This window comes from Euleptes europaea, chromosome 8, assembly GCF_029931775.1.
Source record: "Euleptes europaea isolate rEulEur1 chromosome 8, rEulEur1.hap1, whole genome shotgun sequence".
Lineage (NCBI taxonomy): Eukaryota > Metazoa > Chordata > Lepidosauria > Squamata > Sphaerodactylidae > Euleptes > Euleptes europaea.
Window position 1 is genome coordinate 65,518,242 of NC_079319.1, and position 14,073 is coordinate 65,532,314.

The 14,073-nt window shown below is 45.0% G+C and overlaps 1 protein-coding gene across 1 annotated transcript in view; it reads left to right on the top strand.

The window, feature by feature from the left end:
- The window catches only part of ZNF407 (zinc finger protein 407), a 406,301-nt gene that overhangs the window by 299,284 nt on the left and 92,944 nt on the right, over positions 1-14,073 (top strand). The window contains exon 7 of the mRNA XM_056854466.1: positions 684-862. Within this exon, the coding sequence (XP_056710444.1) occupies positions 684-862 (179 nt within the window). The remainder of the gene's footprint in view (positions 1-683; positions 863-14,073) is intronic.

Sequence of the window (14,073 nt, forward strand, 5' to 3'; positions counted from 1 at the left end):
AGTCCAAGCTCTGCTCATGACCTGAGTTCGATCCCAACGGAATTTGGTTTCAGGTAGCCGGCTCAAGGTTCACTCAGCCTTCCATCCTTCTGAGGTTGGTAAAATGAGTACCCAGCTTGCTGGGGGTAAAGGGAAGATGATTGGGGAAGGCACTGGCAAACCACCCCATAAACAAAGTCTGCCTAGTAAACATCAGGATGTGACGTCACTCCATGGGTCAGGAATGACCCGGTGCTTGCACAGGGGACCTTTACCTTTTTTTAAGGAATATATTGTGTTGTTGTTTAGAAATGGTCTAGAAATCACTTTGTGCCAAAAGGGAAAGACATTATACAGATGCCCCAAGCAAAAAATGAACATAAAAATAAAGGACAAATGGAGAAGCTACATGGAGCCAAATGACAGAGCTTCATTGCAAAGGCCTGAACAGGACCCTGTGAGCGAAACATGCATGGAACTCTTTATATTTCACCTTTGTGTATGCATATCAAATGTGCTGAAGGCAAAAGCTTCCAACGTTTGCATGCAAGGCCGGATTAAGACATGCTGAGGCTCCAAACTATGTCAGTAAGCCCATCGAATTACTCAAAACATAAATTTGAGGAGCCTGACATTTACAGTAGTATTTCATTCAGCATCTTGAGTTTGCATGTATAATATAATTATTTCTTTATGTATTTTAGGTCTAACTGTGCAGAAAATATCCGCAAGCATATCCTACACACAGGCAAACATGAAGGAGTGAAGATGTATAACTGCCCCAAGTGTGAATATGGTACCAACATCCCAGTGGAATTCCGCAACCACCTGAAAGAGCTGCATCCCGATATTGAAAACCCTGATCTAGCTTACCTGCATGCTGGTAAGAACGTTTGGTGTTGTTGCTGTTGTCAGTTTCTTCATTTTTCCAAAATAGAGGCACTTTAAAATGGTTGTTGTAAGAAAGCGCTTTTTAGTGTAATATGCTTGAATCTGGCTAAGAAAGAGGGAAGGTTTGATATGGTCCGCTTTAATATTCTGTTAGTAACATAGTAAACAGAGGTACTCTGTTAGCAGTCCAAATAGCCCCGCTTAGTCTGAGCTTGTCAGAACTTGGAAACTAAGCAGGGTCGGGCACGGTTAGTACTTGAGTGGGAGGGGCTGTGGCTCAGTGGTAGACCCTCTGCTTGGCATTCAAAAGGTTCCAGGTTCAATCCCTAGCATCTCCAGTTAAAGGGACTAGGCAAGTTAGGGGATGGGAAAGACCTCTGCCTGAGACCGCTGCCGGTCTGAGTAGCCAATACTGACTTTGATGGACCAAGGGACTGATTCAGTATAAGGCAGCTTCATGTAGTCACGTGGACCACCAAGGAAGACTGAGGATGCTACATGAAGGAAGGCAGTGGCAAACCACCTTTGTTTGTCTCTTGCTTCAATGCCCTATGGATGAGGTTGCCATGAGTTGGTTGTAACTTGATGACACATTATTCTTACGTTATAAACTGAATTGTGTATGATAATTTTATTTCTAGAGTCTTCGGTATTGAAGAAGAAAGGGTCTTCACATTTTGTGCATGTGTGTATATAATAAATGCATTCACATTATTTGCAAATGCACGCAAGTCTCAGTTTGAGGCACAATTTGTCCCTACTACCTGTTTCCAGAACTATGTGTAAGCTCTGTAGCATAGTAAATCACAGGAGAGAGAGAGAAAGAGAGAGAGAACATATCTGGGCATTTGAAGAGTCCCTTTCTTCATTCTTATGTGATGATGACTGATCAGTAGTCCCAGTGCAGCTAGAATTAAGGGTTAGGGTTTCCAGGTTATAGATTGTAGCTTCCTGGCAGACAATCCCTCTGACTACACTAGATAAATGATGTTATCCGTACTTTTGTATGTTTGTATGTACAATAGAATACTGCTCATAAATGTCACAAAAAGTGCTTAACCTAACTGAAGAAGCAGCAATAACTAACGTTCTCCTAAATAACTTGTATTTCATCATAAAAGTAATCTAACATATATTTTTTAATTTATTTGATATGACTCTGCTGTCCAGCTTATATTTTCCCGAAATAGTTTCCCATCTACTTGTATAGTAAAATACTTCTGCAAAATGCCTAATGGTGACATTCCAGCTGTATTATTGAGTTATGGAATATGACATTCGAGGGAAGGTAGATCAGTTAATCACCAATTGCTAAGTGAGGCCTCTATCCTTTCTATTTTACTTTGGCACCATATCTTTGTTCCAACTCTGTGTAGCTTATTGTTTCTGGAAAACTCTGATAAATTTTAGGAAAACATTTTTACTAACCTGACTCTCTTAAGGTCACAACTCATTTTTGCCCCACATAAATTTCTTTTCCAGTATCTGCAGCCTGCATGAATCAAGGCTGTAAAGACAAACATATCCATATGATTACATCATCAAAATGGGACAAACTGTGATCCTATCAGTTTTTAACAGTTGCAGTATTCATGAACAGAATCCTGAAAGTTCAAGTAGTTAAACCCAAATAAAACAGTGATCTTTATCTTTCTTGACAGATACATTCATCAAATTATTAAAGGGGGTAGGCAATGATTGCTAAAAGTTATAGCGTGATCTATTATGTGATCTTTATCAAAGTATGACTATTACCAAGTGGAAGCTGTAGTCTTCGAATGTCAAGTGAAGTCACAAAATTTCATAACCTAAACCATTTAGTTCTCTTAGAATGTTGTTTACTTCAAAAAAATCAGTTTCGCTGGCTTTATTTCCTGCCATACATCCATTGGTTTTATGAGTAAAAAACTGGCCATAGTTGTGTTGAAGGCTCCTAAGACTTACCGTATATGTGCATAGTTGAGGTAGAATTGTGCCCAATATGAATAAGAAACAGAAACCAGAAAATATGTAGATTTTCACTGACCAGATTAATTTCATCTCATTCTAGTTCTCTGAATCTGGAAAATATAAAATCCTATTCTGCTTATTAATTAATGGACCAAATGGAACTGTCCTTCAGGTAAATGGCATAATGATATATTTTATAACCTTGTTCAAAGCTGCTAAAGAATGGATATAGGATCTCATTCTTGCTCAAATTTCAGCTTTCTGAGGTTGAAATTTCATTATCACTGTTCTATTCTTTTACCAAGCCCCACACTTTTGTACACTTTGCTGAATTTTTTAAAGCCCTCAAACAAACAAACAAATGTTAAAAGCTTATCGTTTTTAGGACAAATACTGAAAACGGCTACCGGCCTCTACAGGAGACCAATATAGCTTGGGTACCAAGCTAGGCAAAGTGGTACAATAAAATAGCAGCTTGTGTGCTTTATAAAGAAAAAGATAAGCAGCAGTTCTGCTTCAAACAGGTTCACTCTAGTAATAGCTATTAGTGTCACTCTTTCAATCGCTTGTCATATTGATTGGCAGAGAGTCCTTTTCTTCTCTTGTGCAGAATAGTAATTTTAGCATGTGCTTGAAATAAAAAAAACCTTTACGTTAATGTTTTTCTGTTTCTTGAGAAGGATGCTAGGTTTCATGGCACCAATATGGATCACTTGTATTTCACAGAAACATTAAACTGCGCGTAGCTCATTGTTTTCATCTGCACATAAGTTTGTGTAAGTGTAACAGGTTCTGCGGAGCCCACAACCACCTGGCAATAACCTCCCTCTGAGAACTGTCACCTGAAAGTATTGCTTGTGCAAATTGGTACATCATGGGAAAGTTTGGTCAAAAATACTAATATCACTGATAATTACCGTGGAGATTTCTATATAACTTGACAGAAATGTGACCACATTAAAATCCACATAGAGGCCAGATTGCCTAATTCAGGAAGGAACCATGCCTGCTGGGAATGGTGCCCATTTCCATCTGTTACTTGCTAAGTAGAGAGATAAAAAGCATTTTGTCGTGAGTCAGCCTGAGAGTTACTCTTCAGAAGAAGAGGAGGTGGCAGAACAAGCCCTCCCTCCCTCTGAAGAGATAACACCGGAACAGCAAGACGGGGCCTCTGAGCCAGAAGACCGGCTGGCTGAAGCAAGAGAACAGGAACAGGGAAGAGAGAGCCTTTCACCTTCAGGGTCTCCTCCACCAGTGGAGAGAAGAAGAATAAAAGGTAGAATGGCATTGCAGCAAAGGAGAAAGTCTGCCCGGCTTTTGGACAAAAGATGTAAGTTGACACAGGAGGAATCAGAGTCTGAAGCCGACAGTTGAGCTGAAACACCTGGAGAGTCACAAAGGCAATATAAGCAAGACTGACCGTTAAGTGCCTCGTGGGAGCAAATGTTATTGCATGCCGCCTGTCTCTTATCTTGAGAAGCTTCATTTGGAGTCTGGTTTGCCATGGTGTTGAACTTGGAAGAAAGCCATGGCCTGCAGCCAAGACCTTAAGGTCGAGGAGCTTGTGTCTGTCTGTGACCTTGTTCCTGTATGGTGAGTATACTGTTTCTGTCCTTATTAAGGAGCTGCCGGCCCCTCCCGGCAAGAGTAAAATACTCGTCAGGCTCTGCTTCCTTCAGCACCGATACATTGTTGTGTGGAAAGCAGAGACTCAGGCAACACATTTCCACTAGGCCTAATTTTTGGGGAAGGAATCCTCACTTGGCGACTAGGATCTGTAATTACACTCGGAATATTCTCTGAAATTATCAGTTCAAAAAAGAGTTTTACTGTAGTTTAAATTTAAGGAAGTGGGGTTCATAGATGCTCCATACTTGACAACTTGCTTAATTTGTAGTTTTTTTGTATCAAATAACCTCAGGTTAAATTATATCCGTTGCAGGTTTTGCTTTATATGAGAGAAACTAGTGTGAGTTTACAGCAAAAATACAGTATGACCATTAGCTTCTTCCAAATAATAAATAAAAATATAAAAAGTAAACACACATATGCACATACAAAGGCCTGCGCACTTGGTTTTGGTACAAAAATGCTATGAGCAAGAAGTAAATGTTCTGTAATAGTATGAGAATAGAAGACCACACACAAAATTATATCACTTTAGCTTCAGTTGACTCTAAGTTGTTGGTATAATGGAGGGGTTTGAAAGCATTTAGCACTTAATTACTGGCAATATCCCAAACCAATGTTGTTGTTTTTAAATCAACATTATAAGTAAAGTTCTCTTTTTCATGATAAAAGATTTCAGGCAAAATAATGGTTGCATTATTTTAAAGGGCTGGTTGGCCAGAGCAATGCAGCTGAAAACAAGGCAACATGTTTATAGTTTTTATAGCATCACCAGTCCTGTGCCCTCCCCGACATAAGGTAATAATTATAAACATACTGTTTTAAAGTTGCTGAATATTTTATTGGGATTCAGATTATCTGTTTAGTCACCTTGTGATTTGTTATCTGAACGCTCTTATCTAAAAATCAAAGTATGCTCAGAACCATATTCTCAATCCAGTGTTAAAGTCCTAGTTCCTATGACTCGGCAGATATGCTTAAAATGTGTGGGCAACGGCTCAAGAAATCTCATATGGCTGAATAAGATTTACGGTTATGGTTACTAAGTCCTTCTTCACAACTGGTGGGAGGTTTTTGGGGCAGAACCTGAGGAGGGAGGGGTTTGGGGAGGGGAGGGACTTCAATGCCATAGAGTCCAATTGCCAAAGCGGCCATTTTCTCCAGGTGAACTGATCTCTATTGGCTGGAGATCAGTTGTAATAGCAGGAGGTCTCAAGCTAGTTCCTGGAGGTTAGCAACCCTATTGATGGTGGATCAAGGGTGGCATTTATATTGGCTTTGCAGTTTCTTGCCCATCCCCTGACGAACAAAGAGTATTTTATGCAAAATACTTTTAAAAATATGTTATAACCCTTCCTTCCTCCAAGGTTCTGAGGTGTGTTTAATGGTCTTCTCCTTCCTATTAAACCCACAGCCCCATGGAGTAGGTTAGGCTACAAGAGAGTGACTCACTCAAGATCATCCTGGCTATATACAGTCAGATATTGTGCTACTTTTTTGCTCTAGAAGTCATTCACTATTGGATTTTCCCGTGCGGACTAAACTATTCATGTGGTGGATGATTGCTATCGTGCAACGGTAGTGCAGGATTCAAGACTCGGCCCCAGTGAACGTAGCAGATTCTGGATTTGATCCTGGGTCTCCTGAGTTCAAGACTTAAATCACAGTGGCATGATAGCTGTTTGGCATGATTTGCATAATTTATGCAGCTTACCAAACTGCATTCAACTTGGAACATTCCAGAAACCATGTGGAATTGGGATTGAGCAAGTAGGTGGTAAGTTTCCAATTTCTCCTTGCATCTGTAATGTATCGACACATTCAGATCACTAAGCACCATGCCAAAAAAGTCACCACATTAATCACTCCTCAGCTATTCATCAAAAAATTATTTTTATATATCACCGCTAAATATATATGCCATCCAATCAGCGTTGTACCGGTGACGGGGATAACTGCTTAGTTCAAAGGGGTGTAAATCCACTCTAACACACATTTTAGAAAGAGATGAAAGTGATAAAATACTGTTTTACTTTCCTTTTCAGAAACATAATTTCTGGAAAATGTTGCAATAGGATTATAAAATCCTGCTGTATCATGAATACTATATTCAAAGTAATGATTGTCAGTATAATTCTCCACTTTGAAAGGGAACAAGAGGTGGGCAGAATTAAATGCTTATTGATAACTATATCACTTAGCCATAACAGTTCATTTTTGTTATCTTCAACAATGTGTTAGTATTCCTCGTTAAGCATCTTCTTTCGATTACCTATCATACAGCACAAAGTTTAACTTGGCAGCTCTCATCACTAGGTGAAGTTTGTTCAGCTGTTTTGCTCTTACATCCACCCACCCAAGCAACCATTCTGAAATGCTAAGTTATGATTATATTTTTGAAAATATGGTGATCGTAGAAACCTTGTCAGCTGTTGTTAAAATTCAGTGATACACATATTATAGACAAGTATATGTAAGAGAATAGAAAAAGGTAGCCTTCCATTTTCTTTGTGTGCATTTTATGTAAAATATTATGTGAATATTTTATTTTCGCTCAAAGAAGACGACTGTGACTTTTTAAAAAGATAGTTGTAGCTTTGGATTCCTAGATTATTAGAAGCTTTTAGAATATGCAGCTAATTAATCAATTGTAAGAAAGGTGGAAAGTCAGCCTTTTTCAAAAACAGAAGAGAATTCCATTGCATGGCCAACATGAACAGGAAGACGTGCAGTCTGAACCAGTGGGTTGGATCCAAACTGGCATTTCTGAGGTACAAGGACTGCTGCATGTGGTGTGTTCCTGTGGGAACCCAAACTCCCTCCCCCCCCCCCAGTCGTGTTTGTGGGGATTCCATGTCCCCTAGGAACAGGATTTCAGGGGGCATTTTGAGCTGCTGTGAGAGGGAGAGGGGAGAAAGTTACATTCTGTAGGCAGAAATCCTTGTACCCATAGAAATACTAGTCTGGATCCAAGCCTTTGAATCCCATTGACACTTAACAGTGAACATGTTCCTTTTCCAGATTGACTTTTGATGGTTATTTGTGTTTGCTCTGTGAGCTTATTATCACTCACGTTTCTCTGTTGTTCTCTTTTCCTTTTTCCTGTATGGTTTGTGGGTTTTCACTGGGAAGAATTGGTGGTAATACTAATTTGTGTCTGTTTGTAACATAGTGTTCATCGGCGTGGCTTCTGTGCAGTCCCACATGGGTACTGCGCATGCACAGGCCAGCCGCGGAGAACCTATGCTGGAAAGCTCTAGAATCTTCGGGCCGCTCTTGCCCCTCCCCCGTCCTCGGCTCTTCCCGCCTAAGCGGTCATGTGACGGGGAGGGGCAAGCAGCCGTCCCTCCAGTTCTTTCTTCGCCGCCGCGTGAGATAGAACGTTTTCTGGTGAGCTCCTATTTTTAAGTCGTCATATGGAAGATATGATGGCCCTTTTCAAAAAATGTTCCTTGTCCGGCTATAAAATGTCGCAATTAGACGAGCATGACGAGTGCATCTATTGCCTGGGGGAGAGTCATATCACTGCGTCCTGCAAACATTGCAGCTCGCTTACCCACCGCTCCCGCCAGAACAGGGCCCTGAAACTTAAAGCTTATCTCTATGAGCAATCCCTTACTCCCGTCCTTAAGGCCTCCACCAAAAAATCCCCTTCTTCATCCTCTAAGAAAAAGGCGGACGCCTCTACTAGCTCCAAAAAGACGGCATCGTCTACTACAGGGCCCCCTGAGAAATCTCCCCGTCGCAACAAAGAACCGAGCATCCAGCGTCGGTCGACGTCGAGGAGGGGCTCAACACCACCAAAGAGCTCGACATCGAAGAAGGGATCGGGGCTGGGACATCCCTCAACTCCAAAGGAGGACTCGGCACCGAGGACCATTACGACTCCTAGAGAGGGTTTGGAGAAGACCGGATCGGCACCGAAGACTTCCCCGTCAACCTCTCTTAAGGATATGCGGCGATCCCCTTCCTTGACCCACCAGTGCGGTTCTAATGAGCGTCACCGCCGCTCCATCAGGTCTGGCGAGTCTCTCCTTCCTTCGCCAGCTTCCTCTCAGGGATGCCGCAGCCATGCTCCATCGCGAGGGAAAGACTCCAGGGAACTGAGACATTCCAGCTCCCCCAAGCGGAAGAGGTCCCCCCATGAGAAGATGTACTTTTCCCCGTCGGATCATGATGTGATAGTGATCCCGGATTTCCAGTCTGACTCCTACCTGTGCTCACGCCATTCTGCCGAGTCGCACCGCAGCGAGTGTTACCGATCCCGTCGGTATTGGGATCAAAGGGGCAGCTGCTCCTGCTGCCGCTCTCCACCTCCTCGTCAAAGAGATAGCAGACAATGGGATTCACCTCGCAGTCGTGACGCACCTAGAGATCCCGAATGACGCTGGGACCCTTCGCCACGAAGGAGCCCAGATCTCATTCATCTGGTGGGCGTCGAGAGGACCGTCAGCACCGAGGAACTCCACCCAATTCACGACAGCGGGCCTCAACATTGAGGGGCCGTTCCAGATCGCCGAGAGACCGCAAAGTGAGGGCATCGACGCCGCAGGCTTCGACGTAGAGAGATGTTGCCCGCACGACGAGGCAGGTCTTCCAGTTGGACCCCTCAGACTCTGACGAGAACACTAGATTATCCCATAAGAGTTCTGAAACTTCGTCTTGGCCCTCGCCTGATGACGTGGTGGGCGATCCATTCTCTGTCTCCCCTTCAGAGGATATTAGGGGCTATAATGACCAGTTGGCTAGAATGGCCAAAGCCCTTGGGCTTAAGGTCGATCCCGCACAATCCAGAGAGGAGGATCCCATAATGGATGTCCTGTACTCCAAGTCCAAACCAGTTGCTATCCCCATGGTGAAGGGCGTCAGAGGAATTGCCCTTACTAACTGGGCTAAGCCAGCTTCTTATCCGTTAATCCCCAGGAAGGTGGATAATCTTTATAGGGTACAGGAAGGGGAATTCCGATGCCTATACCAACACCCCAAAAGTAGTTCTCTGGTGGTGGATACTCTCCCAGCCAAGGGGAAAGCTGGCTCTCATTCCCCCCCCCCCGTCTGACATGGAAGGTAGGAAGCTCGATCTCCTGGGTCGCAGGCTTTACTCTGCAGGTTCCCTAGGTTTAAGGGTAGCGAACCACAGTGCGTTGATGGGACGTTACCAAATGTTTGGGAACACGTCACTGATTAATTCCCTGACGTAGCGGAGGAAAAGATAAAGGTAGCCAAAGCCATTCAATCGGAGGACTATTGCTTAGGCTGTCATCAACTTTATGTGGCCAGGCATGCTGCCGATGTCGCCAGTAAGACCTTGGTGTCCAGCGTGGCATTAAAGCGCTTTTCTTGGCTCCGTTCTTCTAATTTGCCGCAAAAAGCCAAAAATAGATTGGAGGACTTGCCGTTCGATGAACGAGCCCTCTTTAACCAAGCCTCTGATGAATACCTTCACAAGTACAAAAAGGATCGGGCTGTCGCCAAATCATTAGGCATTACAGCACCTGGGCCTTCAACCTCATCCTTCCTCTCCAAGTATAGACCCAGACAGAATCCCCCCTTCTATAATAGAGGGTATCGTTTCACTCCTTACCAATATTCGGGGCAAACCCGACAGCCCTTCAATCCACCTGACCAGAGGAGGTTTCCTCCCAAGAATAGGGGAAAGAGGGGTGATAGGTCTCCACAAGGCAGACCGAACCCAAAGAAGGGCTCGCAATGACTAACTGTTCCTGTTTCTGGTTTACCTACCCTACATTTCCTGGACAGGTTGTCTGCATTCCATTCCGAATGGGCCCTCATTTCAGTAGACCAATGGGTGTTTTCCATAATAAAACATGGTTATTTTTTGGAATGGCTGGATTGTCCTCCTTTCTTGAGTCCTCCCTTAAGAGATACTCAGGTTCTCCCCATGTTACGGGATGAGATCGCAGAACTGCTTCAGAAGGATGCGATCAGCCAGGTTCCTAAGGATCAGATCGGATCCGGGTTCTATTCATCCTATTTCCTGGTGGATAAGAAGGGTGGGGGCAAGAGACCCATTCTGGATCTCCGGGAATTGAACAAATTCATATGTGTTAGACCCTTCAGGATGGTGTCCATCCAAGAGGTGGGGACTTTGTTGGTTGCAGGGGCATTCTTTGCAGTCTTGGATCTCAAAGATGCCTATTTTCACATAGCCATTCACAAATCTTGCAGGAAATTTCTCCGCTTCTCCTGTGAGGGTGACCATTTTCAGTACAACGTTCTCCCCTTCGGACTAGCTACTGCTCCCCGAGTATTCACAAAGTGTGTGGGGGAGGTGATAGGTCATTTGGCTACTCAAGGCATTATTATTTTCCCCTACCTCGACGACTGGCTGGTGGTCAGTTCTTCCCCCAGCGAGGTTAGGGAGAGCGTACAGGTTATCTTGCGTCTCCTAAACAGTCTAATGAGACCAAATCTAGACTCGAGCCCACTCAGTGCATCGAGTTCATTGGGGCGGTGTTGGATGCTCAACGGGCCAGGCTATTCCTCCCCCCTTCAGAGAGTGAGGGCAATTCAATCCATGGTGGAAGCTTTCCAGAGAAACCGGTTTCAGAAAGTGGTATGCATACAGAAACTTTTGGGCCTCATGGCCTCCACCACAGTGGTGGTTCCCCTGGCCAGGCTCAGAATGAGACCTCTCCAATCGTGGTTTCTTCAGCACTTCCGTCCAAATGTAGATCGTCAGGGGAAGATGCTTTCTATCCCTAGAGAAGTACTTCGATCCCTCAACTGGTGGGGTCAGGAGTACAATATCCTGGTAGGAGTACCATTCGGGGTGCCGTCACATGACATCCAGTTATTCACAGAGGCTTCCCTAACGGGATGAGGGGCACATTGTGGTCACCTACAGACAAGAGGGAGGTGGTCCTTGGAGGAGTCACAATTGCACATTAATCTCCTCGAGCTCAGGGCTATAAGATATGCTCTGATTTCTTTCGCAGGGACTCTTCAAAACAAAAGGATCCTGATCACAACAGACAACATGGTCACGAAGTACTACATAAACAAACAGGGTGGTACAGGATCGTGACGACTCTGCGAGGAGGCCCTCCTCATTTGGGAGTGGGCCGTCCAACACCATGTCGACCTCACAGCCATTCACATTGCAGGGCAGTCAAATGTTGTGGTCGATGCCCTCAGCAGAGATTCTGATTGGCAACATGAGTGGTCTTTAAACGACCACATTTTGGCTCAACTGTGGGATCGCTGGGGCACCCCTGCGGTAGATTTATTTGCTACAGGGGACAACACAAAATGCCCCGCCTTTTGCTCAAGGGCTGCAAGGGACCCAAGGTCAATAGGGGATGCGTTTCAGATCCCATGGACTGGGCGATTGATGTACGCCTTTCCCCCGCTTCCCTTAGTGCACAGGGTAGTGGGCAAGATAGCTGCAGAGGAGGCCCAGGTGATCTTGGTAGCCCCTTTTTGTCCGAAGAGGCCGTGGTTCCCCCTGCTCTGGAAACTAGCACAGGGGCGGTTCTGGGAACTCCCAATAACCCCGGACATGATTTCAATCGTGGCATCACGATCCTGCTACACTCCACCTTACAGCATGGCTGATCCAATGATGGGGGATATTCCCAGGGAGGTGACAGAAGTAATCGTGGCAGCTAGAAAGCCTTCTACCAGGCGTTCTTATAGTAGTAAGTGGAGGGAGTTCAAAATCTGGGCAACAGAGAAGGGCTTAAGTCCAAACTCGTGTCCCCTGGCCAGGGTACTAGAGTATCTTTTATCCCTGAAAGGAAGGGGACTGGCGAATTTGTCCGTGAAGGTACACTTGGCGGCCATTTTGTCTTTGCATGATGGAGAGGTCGGTCCCTCTTCTCGCAGCCGTTATGTAAACGGTTTTTAAAAGGTCTCAATAATACTTTTCCCCCTGTGAAGGCACCCTTGCCACAATGGAACCTTACCAGGGTGTTGGCCCAACTGATGACCAAACCGTTCGAGCCGTTAGCCATCGTGCCCGCTGTATTAGCTATAAAGTGGCATTTCTGGTAGCCATTCATTACTTCCACCAGGAGGGTCAGCGACTTGTCTGCTCTATGTCATGATCCCCCATTCCTTAAGGTGCATAGTGGCAGGGTGGTCCTTCGCACCAGTATTGATTTCCTCCCTAAGGGGGTTTCCACGTTCCACATGTCTCAGGAGATAGTTTTACCCACGTTCTTCTCAGATCCACAGACGGACGAAGAATGACGCCTGCACACATTAGATGTCCGACGGGCTCTTTTATTTTACTTACACAGATCAAAACAATATTGTAAGGAGGATAATTTGTTTGTGTGTTTCTTTGGCCCAAAAAAGGGATGTAGGGCCTCACCTCAGACCATTTCACGATGGGTGACCAAGGCCATCTCTATCGCCTACCAGTCGGCAGGCAAGGAGTGTCCCCTCAACCTTCGAGCACACTCAACCAGAGCAGGGGCCTCCTCGGACGCTTTCCTGGGATCCACTAGTCTGTTGGATATTGGCCGGGCTGCGACCTGGTCCAGCCCAGCCACCTTTGTTCGCCACTATTCCATTGACATTGGCACCCGCGGTGACTCCGCGGTGGGGGTGGCAGTTTTGAACACAGTTCTGTAAGGGAAATAAAAAGTTATTAGTTGCAACCTTACTCCCGCCTCCTGTGTTTCATTAGCGTGCTATTCTCCCATGTGGGACTGCACAGAAGCCATGCCGATGAAAAAAAGTGTTGCTTACCTGTAACTGTTGTTCATCTAGTGGTCTTCTGTGCAGGCACACATCCCTCCCTCCATCACCGCTGTGGCTGCTCTCTTGCAGGTCAATTCCGCGGCGGCAAAGTGGAGAACTGGAGGGACGGCCGCTCGCCCCTCCCTGTCACATGACCACTTAGGCGGGAAGAGCCGAGGACGGGGGAGGGGCAAGAGCGGATCGAAGATTCTAGAGCTTTCCAGCATAGGTTCTCTGCGGCTGGCCTGCGCGTGCGCAGTACCCATGTGTGCCTGCACAGAAGACCACTAGATGAACAACAGTTACAGGTAAGCAACACTGTTTTTACCATTTACATGTTTGCTTATGTTCTTAAAAGCTGTTTTGACTATGGATCTTGTAATCTGGTACTCAGTGTATTTGTTTAAGGACAATCTCAGGACAGTCTGTTCAAGGACAATCTCAGGTTCTGTTAATGTGGGTAGGGATTGTTGTCACTCCTCCATTTGCTCCCATCATTCCAACACAGACTTCTGAAACCACTGAAAATGAATGGGTAAACCAGAGCAAGATCTTGTACAGCCCACATTTTCCAGTATGTTTTCCAGGTTTCTCATGTGCTTGCATTGTTCTGAGTTACTGAGTGCATCTAGCATTCTAGCTGCCTAAATGTAGCACCGTGGTGCAGCGGTTCAGGTGGTGGAAAGGCATGCAACTACCCTCAGTAGCATTGGGACACAGGGGGTACTGTCTCAACATACAGAACAGTGATCAAATGCAAATGATCAAGGGTCAGCAGGGAAACTATGAAGCAGTTGTGCCTTCTTTCAGTTGGAAAAAAATCTACATGAAAGGTAAGGATGCCAGCCTCCAGGTGGGACCTGGGGATCCCCCAGAATTACAACTCCTCTCCAGACTACAGAGGTCAGTTCCCCT